The following is a 17,623-nucleotide window of genomic DNA, read 5'->3' on the forward strand; positions in this document are numbered from 1 at the left end:
CCGAAAAGAACACAAATGCCCCTCAATTGAAGAATGGATAAGGAAAATGAGGTACATTTACACAATGGAGTACTACATAGCAGTAAAAAATAACGACATCTTGAAATATGCAGGCAAATGAATGGCTCTAGAAAACATCACACTGAGTGAGGTAACCCAGAGTCAGAAAGACAAATATCATATGTACTCACTCACATGTGTCTTCTAGACATAAAGCAAACAAAAAAGAACCAACCTAAAGTTCACAACCCCAGACAACCTAGACAACAAAGAGGACACTATGAGAGACATACATGGATCTAATCTTCATAGGAAGAAGAAAAAGACAAGATCTCCTGAGTAAATTGGGAACATGGGGGTCATGGGAGAGGGTAGAAGGGGAGGGAGAGGAAGGAAAGGGAGCAGAGAAAAATGTACAGCTCAATAAAAACAATGAAAAACATAAACAAAATAATCATTAAAATAATAAAATTAACATTTATTCCCCTCACAAAAAGATGGACCAATATACAATTAGCATGGAAATAGTAAATTATATCTAACAAATATGTGCAATTATAAAGTGTCAAAAATAAAAGTCATATCCTACCCTGAACCACTAAGGATGAAAGAAAGAGAAAAAGAGTATCTATGTTGATATTTGCTCACTGAATCCCCTACTAGATAGATCATTCATTCAAACAGTCCCACCTCTAACATACGTTGAGCCTAAGAACAAATGGATCCACCCCCATGGTCTGTATTCTTTCTCCTTCCATTTCTGATGACATGTAGTACTTCTAGGTATCTTCACTACATGTGTGAGGTTAATCAAACCACATCATCAAGTTCTGGTTATGCTCCATCTCCAGTGGTCCTCTTCTACAGAGTAACCTCAGGGATACACTGGGCCTAAAAGTTAATATTCCTGTGACCATGGCCTGACCTCACGTGGAAACTATCAGATGGGTGCATACAGTCACTGAATCAGATTATCAGGCCATCAGAGAGGGGTTCCAAGGCTAGAAGTGCCCAGTTTGTGGCCTGGAAGTATGGACTAAAGGATCTGAAAGACAGTTCTCTGACGCTTTGAATTCCTATTGCTAGAATGGGGATCCTGGTACCCAGTTAAAGGTCATTTGCACAAGCACTGAGTATTTATGGCCCTATTTTGGATGCTGAAATGTTAATGCTATCCAGATCCAGCCACTCAGAGAGAGAACAATGGCAGTGCAGAAGGGAACCACAAAAGGTCATGGGAGCCGTATGTACAGGGTGTTATTAACCAAACATGGCATGTCCTATCTGTACAAATGGGCACAGGCACAAATTTGTATGATAGATGCAAGTCAGCAGTCAGTGTTCATGGGTAGAAGCCCTTGCCTAAGAGAGTAACAGAAAGGCAAATCCCAACAGCTTACACAGTGCCCATCTCTGATGTCATATCATACCTATAAAATGCAAACACCACTTATCCAGCCTTGTCTCTGAGCTATGTGGAAAGCAAACTATTTCTTGGTACATAGTAAGTACTAGTTAAATGAAAGCTTTAGAGATCGGGGTGGCTGACTTTTAAAACCAGGCCTGGTGCAGTGGGCTGACGAATGTGAAGGTTAGGATCTGATGCGTACTCATATATACATATTTGTGTGTGCAGGCGGTACTCATGATTTCATGGCTACTTTTTCAATGGACTCTTAGCTGTGCAAGTAAGAAAGAGTAGCTATAGCCAAGAAGTTCTGGAGATGAAAAAAATACCTCAAGTGATCTCAGTCTCTGTTCTGGAGAGCATGAGAGGTAAGAGTCAGATCAGAGGCAACCAATCTCCTGAGGGAAACTTCCAGTCCATAGGGATCAGAAAGGTTCGCTGAGGACAGGGCTTCAGGGGCAGTCCTAGTTTGGGATATCTCCCTCCTATCCAACAGGGGTACTGAGGCAAGGCAGGAAGGCCTGGTTTTCAGTCCTGCCTATGTTATCTTTTACTGACCATATGACCTGAAGCTGCTCTCTGTCTCTGTTGCTCAGCTTCCTTATCCATAAACAATGACAGTTATGCTCAGTTCACACTGCTGATGTCATTCAAAAAAATAGACGTGGATGTGGATGGTACTGTGGCTATGCATAGGTGTCCAATAAAAGACAGTAAGGGCTTGTAGAGTTGACTCAGTATTTAAGAGCACTGGCTGTTTTGGTTCCCAGCACCCATATGATGACTCACAACAAGCTATAACTCCAGGGGATCTTATGCCCTCTTCTGGTCCTTGTGAACACCAGACATGCACACAACGCACAGATACACATGCAGGCAACCCCCCCCCACACACATACACATAAAATAAAAGCAAATAAAACTTAAAAAAAGACATTAAGAACCAGGAATACCTCTCCTACACTTCATTTTCTATCTATGTTATCACCAAGTGATTTTCTCCAGCAACATATGTGCTAACAAGCCTGGGTAAAGGACCAGAAGCTAGGAAGTAAATCCAGAACCCAGAATGGAAAGGTTACTATATCAGGCAGAAAACAGGGAAAGTCATGACTTGAAAGAGTCAGTGATAGACCAGAATGAGGAGAGATATTCCCAAAGGTCAGTGACTCATGGGATAAGCAACGAATAGGGAGGACTTCCTGGATGACTAGATCTTGGAGCAGGATCAGGGCCTTGGAAGGAATGGAGTGAGCAAGGCAGTAGGAGGCTGAGGACAGTGGGGTTTCTCAAATGAGTTAGGGGGCAGCATCAACACTGAGTCATGAAGAAGAGGGATTCAGGCTGAGATCCAAAGGTCACTTATCTATGTACTTGACAGTTACCAGCTAACAGAGGGACCAAAGAGGACAGCAAGCTGGGCATGGGCAAAGGGCAGAGTGGTGAGGATGATGAGGGGAGACATCCAGTAGGGGAAGGGTGATGGAGCTTGAGAAGCAGCTATATTTAGGAAACCTTGGAGGATCATGCTACTGATCTTGCAGAAGCAGTATGCATATGAGAACCATTCAATATCTGTGACAGAACTCAGTGACTAATATTGGAAGAGACTGATCATAATTTGATCCTTTTCCACTGAGGGATACTTCTTAAAATCCAGTCACTGGCCATCCCACCTGGGTTAGCCTAGTCTACCCACCTGAGTCTTTGGCGCTAACTTACCTGCTTGCCCCGAGCTGAGAGGCCAGAGTCACCTCCAATGCGGCCTCTGAGGTTGAGCTCACTCTCACCATGCCGGCATAGGTAGATGGATCGGGGAGTGACATGGATGTTCATGAGGTAGTAGGCTGTGCGGCTCTGAACATGGTCCTGCACTCGATTTACCATGTAGCGTGTGCCCACGTCGAAGATCTTGATGTAGGACAGGTGGCTGGGCCAGACCCAAGGAGAAGCAAACATCTTAGGTGCTGATGGGAGGGAGGGTTGATCCCAAGAGAAATTCCTAACCACACATCCTGCTCCCAATCCTCCTCTGGAGTTTGGCTCCTATCTAACAAGATGTTATACCTAGTCTTGCTCTTGGTATATATTCTAGAGATTTTGTTCCTGACAGCCCCAGGGACCTAATCACTGTGGGCTACCATCTCCTTTCTTCAGCTTGAATCAACTTTTTCCCTTTCCCAATCACAATGCAATTGGCTAAGATTCTTCTCTATAGTCTACACCTGCAATTCACAAGTACTTTTATCTAAATTAAGGCACTGTGCTTTGGGTAGAGGATATCTGCCCTTTAGGAACTCTTAGAACAGTCAGAAACATACACTTGTATACATGAATAATATTCAGCATTCCTGTCACAACAGCACAGTATGCCAAGTATTGGTGTGAAGGGATACAGAAATAGTGCAGAACATCATTAGCAAACTTGTGGTCCTGGCCCCAAGTTCCTGGTAGTTCCCTTAGTTATGTGTTCAGCTCTAGTAACAATAGACTGGGTACTAATCAAATACATCAATCTGCCTCTGAAGGAGCTGGGAGGCAGGGGGAGGATACCAACAGCTTGGAAGATTAGAGCCATGAAGTAAGACTTCTACAGCTCCTGGAACAGCCCCAAATCCTCTAGTTGACTGTAAGGAGCTAAGAGAGCTCCATGGGAAGAGGTGTGGGAACTGGAGTCATAGGGTGACATAAGCAACCCTTAAGCTGTTGGTGGTTTTGGTTTCAGAGAGCCTCTTCCTTGATCTTCCTAGAAAAGGCCTTTACATTTACAGCCTCATCCTTCACAACTCTGGGATCCAAGTGCAGTGGATCCCAAAGGACACTCGAATTTGTTGAATATTGAATATTTTCTGTCTATCTTGCAGAGACTGGAAGATTTTAAGATGCACAAATCTTCACAGCCATTATTCAGAGTAGAGGTCATCATGTAGAAAATTGAAGCACACAGAGAAGCAATTTTCCACAGAATGTGTCTCACTCCAGTGAGCTCTGATGTGATTTTGTTGCCTGGGTATTGCCTGTACCAAATACTAGACTCTCTGTAATTCGAAGGGAACTTTCAAATTCCATAGCTTTGTTATCCTAAATGATTTTACAGGCTGTCTGGAGTTGACCTCATCACACAGCACCATACCTAACCCATGGTATTTTAATTCCTGTATTGCTGGTATACTTGGAATATTCTCTGTAGTCCTCTCCTCTTTTCATACTAAGAACTAATTAGGCCAGCTGTCTCAAAGTACTTTTCGTTTTGCTTGAAATGATGTACCTTGCTGATTTCCAAATCTTTCCTATCTTTCAAAAGCTAGGACATTTACTCTCTCCAAAAAATCTTAGATTTAGAGCTATATAAGTTCATTTATAATTGCTCAATAACAAATTATTATAAAAGTTTCATGTTCATCTCCCAAATTATGTAATTTAAAATAAAATATATAAACTATACTAATGAGAAGGTCCTGGTTTTATTTTTCTACTTTTTCATGTTGCTGTTTTTAAATACTAATTGTCAAAAGGTTGTAGGAAAGTTTTCCTCTTATTTTTGAAAGATCCAACATTGCTTGCCTACCCAATAATCCAGTTCTTACAATAATTCTTGCTTAAAGAGTTCCTTCAGTCATCTGGCTTACTGATCCCAGAACTGGAGTCAACTGTGTATACATCACCTTCTCCAAATTACTGGGCATTCTAGCAAAACATGAATAGCCTTGCTTCTTTGGCCTCCCTAGGTAGTGCTAAGGCTGGCCATGATGCATAAGCTATAAATTTCTATTAAATAAATAAATTTATAAAATAATTAGATGGGAGCAGATGTAGAGATTCACAGCTAAGCACTGGGCTGAGCTCCCGGAGTCCAGACAAAGAGACAGAAGGGTGATAATATGAGCAAAGGGGTCAAGATCATGATAGGGAAACCCACAGAAAGAGATGACCCGAGCTAGTGGGAGGTCACTGACCCTGGATTGACAGCTGGAGAGCCTGCATAGGACTGAACTGGGCCCTCTAAATGTGGGTTACAGTTGTGTGGCTTGGGCAGTTTGTGGGTCCACTAGCAGTGGAAGCAGTATTTATCCCTAGTGCATGAATTGGCTCTTTGGAGCCCATTCCCTATAAAGGGATACCTTGCTCAGCCTAGATACAGGGGGAGGGCCTTGGTCCTGCTTCAATGTGATGTGATAGACTTTCTCGACTACCAAACGAATGCCTCAACCACTCTGTGGAGTGGATTAGAGGTGGGATGGTGTGGGGAAGCAGGAGGAGGGACAGAAGAGGAACTGTGGTTGGCATATAAAATGAAAAAGATTGTTTATTTTTTTAAAAAGAAAAAAGGTGGTGTTTCTCTAATTTCCCTCGTAGCTTCTTTATCATTTGTATATAGGAGGGCTACTGATTTTTTTGAGTTGATCTTGTATCCTGCTACATCACTGAAGGTATTTATCAGCTGTAGGAGTTCTCTGGTTGTGTTTTTGGGGGTCACATATATACTATCATATCATCTGCAAATAACAAAAGTTTGATTTCTTCCCTTCCAATAGAATCTCCTTGATCTCCTTTTGTTGTCTTATTGCTATAGCCAGAACTTCAAGCACTATGTTGAAGCGATATGGAGAGAGTGGACAGCCTTGCCTTGTTCCTGATTTTAGTGGATTCCTTTATCATTTCTCTCTATTTAATTTGACATTGGCTGTCAGCTTCCTGTATATTGTTTTTATTACATTTAGATATGTTCCTTGTATCCCTGATCTCTCCAAGACCAACGGCCAAAAGATACTTATGAAAATATTCAACATCCTTAGCCATCAGGGAAATAAAAGTCAAAACAACTCTGAGATACCATCTTACACCTGTCAGAATGGCTAAGATCAAAAACACCAATGACAGCTTATGCTGGAGAGGATGTGGGGTAAAGGGAGCACTCATCCGTTTCTGGTGGGAATGCAAACTTGTACAACCACTTTGGAAATCAGTATGGCGGTTTCTCAGAAAATTGGGAATCAACCTACCTCAGGAGACAGCAATACCACTCTTGGGCATATACTCAAAAGATGTTCAATCATACTACAAAGGCATTTGTTCAACTATGTTCATTGCAGCATTATTTGTAATAGCCAGAACCTGGAAACAACCTAGATGCCCCTCAACTGAAAGAATGGATAAAGAAAATGTGACACATCTACACATTAGAGTACTACTTAGCAGTAAAAAACATTGACATCTTGAATTTTGCATGCAGATGGCTGGAATTAGAAAACACTATCCTGAGTGAGGTAACCCAGACCCCAAAAGATGAATATGGTATGTACTCACTTATAAGTGGATACTAGTCATAAACAAAAGACATTGAGTCTATAGTTCATGATCCTAGATAAGCTAAATAATAAGGTGAACCCAAAGAAAAGCATACATAGATCTACCCAGAAAGTCAAAACGGACAAGATTCCCTGACAAAATTGGGAGCATAGAGGTGGGGGAGAAGGGATGGTGGAAGGGAAAAAGGAGGGGAGAAGGGGAGGGGTGAGAAGGGAGAAAGGGGAGGATGAGGAAAACTTGAGGAAAGAGATATCTTTTTTTTAATTTTTATTTTTTTTGATTTTTTGAGACAGGGTTTCTCTGTGGTTTTGGAGCCTGTCCTGGAACTAGCTCTTGTAGACCAGGCTGGTCTCGAACTCACAGACATCCGCCTGCCTCTGCCTCCCGAGTGCTGGGATTAAAGGCGTGTGCCACCACCGCCTGGCCAGGGAAGAGAAATCTTGATTGAGGGAGCCATTATAGGGCTAGCAAGAAACATGGCTCTAGAGAAATTCCCCGGAATCCACAAGGATGACCCCAGCTAAAACCCTAAGCTATCGAGGAGAGGGGGCCTGATCTTGACTTGCCATGTAGTCAGACTGATGAATATCTTAAATGTCACCATAGAACCTTCATCCAGCAACTCATGGAAACAGAGGCAGAGACCTGCATCAGAGCATTGGACTGAGCTCCCAAAGTCCAGTTGAAGAGTGGGAGGAATGAGAATATGAGCAAAGAGGTCAAGACCATGATGGGTTCACCCACTGAAACAGTCTATCTGAGCTGATAGGAGCTCACCAACTCCAGCCAGACTGGAAAGGAACAAGCATAGGAGGGTCAAACTAGATCCTCTGAATATGGTTGATATTTGCATTGCTGGGGAAGACTGAGGGGCCACTGGCAGTGGCACCAGGATTTATCTCTACTGCATGTTCTGGCTTTTTGGGAACCTATTCTCTTTGGATGAATACCTTGCTCAGCCTAGATATAGTAGGGAGGGCCTTGAACCTTCCCCAAAGCCATGTGCCTTACCTTCTCTGTGGAGTGGATGGGGGTGGGGTCGGAAGGTGTGTGGAGGGAATGGGAGGAGGGGAGGAAGTGGGAACTTGGATTGGTATGTATAATGAAAAACAGATAGTTTGTTTTCTTTTAAAAAAAATAAAAAAGAAAAAATATTTTTATTAAAATAATTAAAACTGGCCTTCTATATCTATCTTCTTCAGGCTCAATGAGCTCATCAAAAGAATAACAGAAACAAACAAAACTCAACAGTGCCCCTCTAGGTGTCTAAACTCAGGTCTATTGGTTTTCTTAATGTCATTCTTTCCCTTCAGCCCCCTTCCTGCAAGATCCTTCCATCATATCTTCCATCATATGCCATTATCCCACATAATGTCACTGTGGAATCTGAAAAAGTCACTTTTCTCAAGCAGAAACAACCTAGTTCCATTGCATGTCTCCCTGAAAGAAACATGTATATGTTTGGTCAAGGAACATGCACAGTGAGCATCTGCAAAATTATACACGAAGGCTATGTGCCTTTTGCACTGAATTTTTAAGTCCCATTTGATATTTCTTGTGATTCAAGGATGTGGAGGGTTAAATTAGGCTGTAATTTGGTAAATACAGGCTTCATTCAGTATAGACTGTGTTGTTGCTGACTCAGACAAGCCTTTGACCTGATCAATCCGTGCTTGTCAGTTTCCCGAACTGTGAAGTAACAATACCCATTCTCTTGCATTTCTAGTGGAGAAGACTGAAAGGATGCATTTAAACTTCTTAGGGTAATAATGACCAGTTACAGCCCTTTACTCTTCAAACTTGGGTCTCAAAGAGTATGGGTAGCCGAAGTCTGTTTTCATTAGAACCCATTTTGAAAGAGAGCAAGTTTCTTTGAACATTTTACAACTAAACTCACATCTGCTTTACACTGCCAGCCAATACTTCTCTATCTGTAGCTAGTATTATGCAAGAAAATCTTATTTTATAGCTTTATAGGTCTTTTCATATGTTGAGTCTCTGTAAAAGTCACCTAAGGACAGAATCCATCTCCTTTGACTCTATTTATACCTTCTGCGTGTAAAGTTTCCCAAAGACTTGCTGATTGAAGAGATCCATGAGGGGTATGAGAGGAGAAACAATAGGAGACAATACATGGTTAGACTTCTAGTGCCACATATGACTTATGGTGGGAGCTTGGGTAGTAGCTTCAGCTTTCTAAGATTCGGTTTCCTCTTTTTGGAAATTTAGGATATCAGCTCTACCACAGCCTCCTTTATGGAAGTACTATAAGGATGTGATAGAAGAAAGAAGGCGAATCTGTTTAGATACTAAGGTGACATTCATGTGAATAGTATTTCTGCAATAGCAGCACAATAGCCACAGAATGGAGGCATTTGTTCTCAGGGAGCAAAGTCCAAATCTGTGTCTATTGCATAAGAAGGCACTACTTTAGTCAACTTATGAATACTTTCCATAGCAAAGAATCACTGTCTCAATGAAAACTGGACTGGAGGGGGTCATAAAGATATATCAAGTCCCACTTCTGATACTATGGATAGAAAAGTTAAGGCCCCCAAAGGTGGACATTTTCTTAGGTCCCATAAGACATCAAAACTTGACTTTGGGTTGTTGTTAGGCTCTTACCTGTCCAATTCTTCATCCAAAGGTTGGTAGTTAATCTCATAGCACTCAATTCTCTTAAGAAAGTCTTCCAAAACCTTTTCTTTGTCACAGTCTATGTAATCAGGGCTGCCAAGTTTCACTTGCTGTGAGAAGGTGGGAAGAAGATAAATGTGGGGAATAGAGACTCTGACATTGTATTTGGAAAGGGCCCTTATAGACAACTGACTACCATACACCCCATTACGAAGGAAGGGAACTTGGAGTTTGAACAAGGGTTTTGCCCAAGTCAAAATTAGGCAACCAAAGAGGAGCTGGGCTATATTTTACAATGTGTTTACTCCCAGTGCACATATTGCTTAACACCATCTATAAGAGACCAGGAAAACTGTGATGAGGAAGAAGAATGAGATATTTTGACTTTATATCATAAACACTTTCATGTATTTACTCATTGCTGAGAAAACAGGCATGTTGTCATTGGCTTTTTCAGAGACTGGCATCTCCTAATCCTCCAATATCCACCTTTTCTTCTTTTTTTCCCCATTCCTCCACTCAATCACTTGAGCCTACATGGAATCTCACTTGCTAGCAGAAACTAAGCCTCTCTAATCTTTTTTTTCTAAATAGACAATCTCTTTTGCCTATGTTCACTACAGCTTTGTGACTGATTGCTGGTAGCCAGAAAGATATCTTCTTAAATTTCAGTTCATTATTATTTTATTATTATTATGTGCATGTACATGTGTATGATATTGTGTTGGGAGACATATGCAGGTCACAGTGAGTATGAGGACAACTTTGTGGAGTCAGTTCTCTCCGTCCACATTTATATGAGTTCTGAGGATTGAACCCAGGTCATCAAGCTTGTGACTGAATCATCTCACTAGTCCCAGAAGAATATTTCATTTATTTATTTATTATTTCTCCAACAAGGATATTTATAACACACACATTTGACAATGGGACTCTCCTCTTTAAACTCCTTCACCATTTCCAAGTGTCTTTTAGGACAAAGTATAAGCTATTTTAGCAAGTTAGATCATGACAAGTCCAATTGCCTTTTCACTACCATCCCTATTGCTCTCATATTTGGACACTCATTTTGCCTTTTCAGATCCAAAATACTGATAGTTCCCTGGACATATTATATTTAATGTATTTTACTCCCCATTTAAATTCTTTACCTGCAAAAACTCCTATGCATTCAACAGGATATTGCTGTTACCTCCACTTGGAGGTCTTCCATGGCATTTCCCCGCACATGCAAGATTGACCCTTACCACTGTGTTCTTACAACCTTCTCTTTCTCTTTACCTCATCTCCAATCCTAAGGGATCTAGTTATATATCTGTCACTGTCCCTAACTAGACTGTGAGTTCAAAAAAAGGGCTTTCATTGTTTCTATATCTTTAATGCCCACATTAGCTATTCAGGTGTGCAGTTTCTACTGAATCAATAAATGGATGGATAATTGGGTGGATGAAGAGGAAAAAGATTTGAACATGCTAAATATCCCAAGAGATAAAAAATAAGAGCAATGGGTAGAAGTTACAGGGAGACAAATTTCACTTTGATTAGGCTACACTTTTTAAAAAGACAATGACTATTTGTTACTACAGGTATGGACAGAAATATAGACAAATACTTAGCTGAGATTTTAAGTGGTTGGTGAAAGGTTGAAAGAGATGTTCTTTAAGGTCTCTTATGCTCCTAAGCACCAGTAATTTAAGGGACAGAGAACAACAAAGGTTTATGAGTCTATTTCTAGTTAATAGGCTAAAAGCAATGATTATGATGTGAAATGTGGGGCACAATATAGAATATTGACTTTTGAGAAAGACAGCCAAGCCAGGTTGCATTCCTACTTCCATCTGTACCAGATCTGTACCAGTCTTTGCCAATTTAACTCTTTGAGCCTCAGTTTCTCTTCTAAACAAATATGCAGGTTTGTTGTGAAAAAAAGGAGTCAAGCTTAGTGTTCGATGCATTCTAAGGGCTCTATATATGCTGTTTTCATCTAACTTTATAGGAACACTGTGGCAAGCAAGGGAGTGCTTCTTATACAAAGTAGGAGGAGCATCTCAGAGAGGAAGGCTTTAAGTTTATAGTTGTCTTTTAGGAATGATCCAAGCCTAAGACAGAATAAGGAAGATTGAGGGTTGGGGAGATGACTTAGTGGTAATGAGCTTGCCACACAAGTATGAGAACCTAAGTCTGGATCCCCCAAACTCACATAAAGCTGGATGTGGTGGTGTGCATTTGTAATCACAGAGTTCCTATTGTGAAATGAGAAGTGGAGACAGGGGGATGCCTTAAAAGCTTGACGGCAGGCTAGCTTGGAATATGCAACAGAGAACAAGAAGAGACCCTATCTCAAACAAGGTGGAAGGTGAGGACTAACACCTGAAATTATCTTCTGATCTCCACATACACACCATGGCATATGCATTTCACATTTTACACATTTCATACACAAACACACACACGCGATGTATGTGTGCATATATGCACATGCATACATGTAGATTTAAGATGTAAATTAAATTAAGACTTACTTTTAAAAGAATAAGAAAGAGTGGTGTTCCTTACCTTGATGTTTTCTGCAATGACGTCAGGGTCATTACAAATAGACTCAATAAAAAAGACCTAGAAGAGAAAAAGAGCTTTCTAGCAGAGGATTATGTTTTTGGGGAGCCACACAAGCACAACCATTCTTGATATCCCCGAGTCATCCTAGTGACATTTCTAAAAACAATGCTTTTATACAATGGTGTTTTCAGGATTCTGACTCCTATGAGGCAGCCTGGCTCTAATTGAACTGCCCCAGATTTCGGCTGGGTTTTGGATATTACATGTTTCTTCATCATTGCCACCTCACTATCCCCAGTATGTAACCAGCTTCCATTGCCTGACCAGGCATGTCTGTTTTGTTCTTCTCTGCTGTTTCTCAATTTACCCTGGAAAGCTAGATGTTGAGCCTACGGTGTTCAAACTGGCTGCTCTAAGTGCCCTACTTTGTACTTCTTTGTAATTTGCTCTAAGTAAGCATGGCTGTGTCACTCTACCTTGTAACCATGTTCTTTAGCAAACTGCAGAATCAATGATCGTCGTTCTCTGGTAGTGTTGGTGGCATCAAAAACCTAGAGACATTTAATAAGATTGTCTTAATCTTAATCTAGTGTTAATGTAATACCATTCTTCATTCACCGTTGTTCCAAGTGGAGGGCTTCCAGAAGGGGACAGAACTTAAAGAAAGTTTTCAAGAAAAAGAAGGGTTTGGAATTGGCCTGTATTACTTTCAAAAGCATTCACTGAGCCCTTACTGTCTGCTCAGAAATATCCTCCACCCTATGAATGTAATAAAGCATGAGAAAGCTTGGAAATTTTTCTTAGGATCATGTTACAGGTCAAGTAACAGGCCTAGAAGAAAGATTGCTCTGATAACAGCCATGAATTGCTAATAGAACAATAATAGAGCTGCTACTCCAGATGAGGCCTGTCCTTCCTAAAGCCTTAGAAAAGTTCAGAAACAGGAAAAATTCTCTATCCTTAGCATTCACATATTTGAGAATCTCTAACCCACGGAATTAAGACATAAAATTGCAAATCACTGTCTAAAAAAACAAAACACATGCTTCACAGCTTATGTTTCACAGTGTATGAAGTTCATGAAGTTGTGTAGACTTTGGGTCTTGTTATTTTTGTATGGTATGTTTGTAATTGTTTGCAAGGACTTTTAATAAGAAAGTTTATAACATTTTGAAAAAAGAAAAGAAAGAAATGTTTGTACTTCAGTCTTAAATATTTATACTGCTAAATCTTGAGGACAAATCAATGAAGCATGGGGCTTAAGAGTATGGATTCTGCAAATACTGCACCACCCTGGAAAATAAGTTAATCTTTCGGGATCTAAAATAGAGCATAATAATGATGACTATCTCATGGGACAGTGTGAATTAAATTATTAATATAAACAAAGTACTTAGAATGATGTATGGCATAAATAAATGCTTAGTACATATTATCTATTTTCCATAATGACAGACAGCCTGAGGGGGGAAATGGAAGATTATTTACCGCAACGTGACCTTCCTCACAGCTAAGATATTTATGGACGTCCTTTAGGGCTGCCAGAGCACACTGCCTGAAAAACAGAAAGAAGCAGACAATCCCTATTCCCAGGATGAGTTCCTCTTACCACTGTTCTCTTATGAACCATCTCTATATGCTTTATAGTAAATTTTTCATCTGTTGAACATATACACAGCATCCTTTGTTCTAGGCATCATGTTAAGTATAGAGAGGTTATAGTTCAAACTGGCTCTGTGTGTACAGCTTAAGGGCATGTAAAAGACATGTACAAGAAAAAGTGAGCAATAAAAGTATCCTAGTTTTAGGACTCTAACTGTGTGCTAATGGAGCTCAAGCTGAATTGGTTGATGGACACAGTTAAGGACTAGGAATATGGTCTTTGAGTTAAAATGACTTTCTGGCCTAGGCAACATTGTAAACATGGGTATGAAAGAGATAATGTACTTAGGCTTTCAGCAAAATACCATCTCTTTACTAGTTACTGGTTATGGGGTTCTATAAAGAAGACACGGATAAAAAGCTGAGAGCCAGGTTGCACCTAGAAGTACTTACAGCCACATTGGTAAAAGAGAGTTTAAGAGTTGAAAGGATGACACTGAAGAGAGTGAGGAGGGCTGAGCTCCTGAAACACTCAATCTCAATGCTAGAGTAAGACATCTCTATGTTCTCGTACCAGAAATGGAAAACTGTAAATGCTTCTTGATAGGGAATGGCTATGATTAGAGCAGACTTCAAGTAGGTTGACAAAAAGGCTGGACAAGGCGGTATTCAACTCATGGCCTAGGGTAACTATGAAATGCGGCCAAACACAAATTATAAACTTACCTAAAACACTGAGACTTTCTGCATTTTTCCTATTCATAACTTGACTGAGTAATTCTCAAGCATGAACATTGTAGAAGACCACACTATGCTGAAACGTCAAAAGTTTGAATAGCCACAGAAGAGCGGGCTACCCTATCCTACTCCCCTAGTAGGATATGAAGAAAGGTCCCTCTTAGTCAAAGGGCACCACAGGTTCTTAAATGTTGGGCACTTACTTCCTGATAAGTTGAGCCTCCATGTTGTCTGGGAGAAAGAATTCATAGTTCCTGTAGCTCACTGCCTCTCGTCGATACTGGCCTAAATTAAACACTGAAAACAGGAAACCCTAGTGAAGAGGGTGAGAAGATTGTAGTGGCCAGAAATATGTTCTTGCTGAAAGGAACCTCAGAGGTAGAAGGCATAATTTATAGGAAATTGTACATATAAAAGTAAAGTGTACATATAAAGCTTCAAATTAGTCCTGAAAAGTAGGGTTAACTATTTCACCTTTACAAATGAGGAAAGTAAAGCTCAGAGGTACAAAATAGCTTCCAAGTTAATAACTGGCAAACTAGAATTCAAACACAAGTCTGTTTGATTCTAAACTATTTTATTTTATCATAAATCCCAACCCTTTAAATGTCCTATTCAATAGAGAAGATAAAGAAATGGTCAAAACAAGAGTGAATTGATAACATATACAGACTGGGTCTCCTGATTTTTAGCTACCAAGGTTATTTTACCATTTTATGTCATAAGGGAAAATCTAAATGTAAATCTCTAAAAAGCACTTTCCTACTTGTAATGAGGGAAAAAAAGAGAAGATTGGAGAAAGAGATAAACAGTCAAAGAAACTATATTTCATTAATTCATTCATCTAAGAAATAACTTTAGGATATAGTGGTGGATGGAATAAAAGTGGCTCCTGTAGGCTCATAAATTTGATTGCTATATTTGACTGCTTAGTCATCAGGGAGTGGCACTATTTGAGACAGATAAAGAGGTATGGCATTGTAGGAGGAGGTGTGGCCTTTCTGGATGAAGTGTGTCAGCAGGGGTGGGCTGTGAGGTTTCAGAAGCCTATGCTAAGCCTCTAGTCACCCTCTCTTCCACCTGCCTGTGGATCCGAATGTACAACTCTCAGGTACTTTTTCAGGTCATGTCTGCCTGCCTGCCACCATGCTCCCTTACATGATGATAATGGACTAAACCTCTAAAACTGTAAGCCAGACCCAATGAAATGTTTTCCTTTATAAGGAAATAGAACAGTGACAAAGACAGAAGTTGGTATCAGGTAGCATTGCTGTGACCGACCTGACCATGTTGTTTGTTGGAGGAATATGGAAGACTTTGGGACTTTGAACTAGAAAAGTGGGTATGATGTTTTAAGAAAGACCTAGGACCATCCTAGTAGGAACATGGAAGGCAGTGCTGAGGGCGATTTAAACTGTGGGGCCCCAGCTCAAGTTACAGAGGGGAAGATAATTAACAAGTGACCTAGAAACCATTCTTGTCATATTATGGCAAAGAAATGTGGCTACTTTTTGCCTTGTACTAAAAATCTGCCTCAAGCTAAACTGAAGAATTTTAGATTAATGGCACCAGCAGAGATTTCAAGGCAGACTAATAATGACTATGTCATGTAGTTATTAGTAATCAGTCTTATATAGATCTACAATGAAAAGGAGCAAGCTGAGCAAGGAAAATCACAAAATGTAGTTTGAGGAGAAAAGGGGCACCAGGAAGTATAATGGAGAGCTAAGTGGTGCTCAAGGAGATTAAAAGTTCAAAGAAAAGCCTCATAGTAAATGGAATGAAGGGACTGGTGACCTCAGGAAAAGGCCCCACCAAGATAAGATTCCAACTTGTGAAGAGGAATTAACGAAAAGCTTAAGTAGTGAAAAAAGCTAATGAAAATGTATTTGAACGAGGGGGTCATCTTCCGGTCCCAGCAAGCAGAAAGACTTGGCAGCTTTGGCCATGTGGCTCTGGCTTTGGAGTCCAGGATACAAGAAAGGGGTTATGGGATTTCCCTCTGTGGCTAAGGAAAGTAGCTGATGCTAGGAGTGTGGCAGTAGAATCCCTGCATGGAAGCCCTGAGAGGCCGTTGTGTAGAAGCTGTAAAGGTTAAGTATGGGTTGTACTGCAGACCCCAAGATGTTGATGTCAGCGTTGTAGGATACCTGCCAAGGAGAACTGCAGACAAAGTGTGGAAGCAGGCCAACAGAGAGAAGGGTGTTACAGTCAACAGGAGCTGGAGAGCTGAAGAACACTTGGACATTAGACATGTCGATACAGAATTTGGAGTTTGCTCTGGTTCAGTATTTCCTCACTATGCTCCCTTTTCTCTCTTTTTGAATGGTAAAGTATATTCTGGTAAAGTTTGTTAGAATTATATGATCTGCTTTTTTTAAATTTTGATTTGACATGGAGTTAATGTTAAGAGATTGCCATGAGTCTCAGAAGTCTTTGAATTTTGGACTTTTAAACAGTGTTGAGATTGTAATACACTATGGGGATTTTTGAAGTTGGATTGAATGCATTTTGTATTATTATATGTCTACAAGGCTATGGGGATCAGTGTATGGAATGTGGTGATATGAATAAGAATAGGTCCCATAATCTCACATATCTGAATGTATAGTCATCAGGGAGTGGCATTAGGCACTACTTGAGACGGATTAGGAACTGTGGTTTTGTTGGAGTAGGTATGGCCTTATTGGAAGAAGTGTTACTGAGGTGGGCTTTGAGGGTTCAAAACCTAAGCTAGGCCCAGTGTCTATCTCTGTGCCTGTGGATCAAAATGTAGAACTCTCAGCTACTTTTCCATTGCCATGCCTGCCTGTATGCTGACATGCTTCCTGCCATGATGATAATGAACTAAGCCTCTGAAACTATAAGCAAGTCCCCAATTAAATGATTTCTCTTATAAAAGTTGTCATGGGCATTGTGTCTCTTCACAGCAATAGAACAGTGACTAAGTCAGATACCTACTCTATAAAGTGAGATATGACTTCTGGGACACATGCATAAACATACACATATAGATTTTTGTGATAGGGCTCTCAAGAAGTTCATAAACTACAAAGTCAGACAGCAACCAAATCAAGTAACAGTGGAGCTCCCGCAGAGTCCTATAAGTGCTCCAACAGAGACAATATTGAACTAAGCAGAAGAGTGGGGGTGAAGGAAAAAGTTACATTTTGGGTTAGCTTGGAGTATCTTAGAGAAAGCAAAATTTGAACAAGTCCTTTTAGAATAGGTATCTTTTACTAGTGAGTATGAGGGTGAAGGTGGGAAGCAAGGGCACTGTAGGTAGACTACAAGTACGTAGACACTCCTTGAACAAAAGTATAACATCTGCAGGAAGCAAAGTATGTTTTGGAGAAAGGGGTAAACCACTGT

At 40.5% G+C, this 17,623-nt stretch overlaps 1 protein-coding gene across 3 annotated transcripts in view; it reads right to left on the reverse strand.

Annotated features, from left to right (window-relative positions):
- The window catches only part of Pfkfb1 (6-phosphofructo-2-kinase/fructose-2,6-biphosphatase 1), a 63,393-nt gene that overhangs the window by 14,040 nt on the left and 31,730 nt on the right, over nucleotides 1–17,623 (reverse strand). For all 3 annotated transcript variants that reach the window (XM_057759566.1, XM_057759565.1, XM_057759568.1), the window contains 6 exons: nucleotides 14,455–14,548; nucleotides 13,400–13,466; nucleotides 12,388–12,462; nucleotides 11,912–11,968; nucleotides 9,344–9,465; nucleotides 3,131–3,338 (listed from right to left, as the gene is read on the reverse strand). In XM_057759566.1, the coding sequence (XP_057615549.1) occupies nucleotides 3,131–3,338; nucleotides 9,344–9,465; nucleotides 11,912–11,968; nucleotides 12,388–12,462; nucleotides 13,400–13,466; nucleotides 14,455–14,548 (623 nt within the window). The remainder of the gene's footprint in view (nucleotides 1–3,130; nucleotides 3,339–9,343; nucleotides 9,466–11,911; nucleotides 11,969–12,387; nucleotides 12,463–13,399; nucleotides 13,467–14,454; nucleotides 14,549–17,623) is intronic.

The sequence above is a fragment of the Chionomys nivalis genome, chromosome X, assembly GCF_950005125.1.
Source record: "Chionomys nivalis chromosome X, mChiNiv1.1, whole genome shotgun sequence".
In the NCBI taxonomy this organism is placed as follows: Eukaryota; Metazoa; Chordata; class Mammalia; order Rodentia; family Cricetidae; genus Chionomys; species Chionomys nivalis.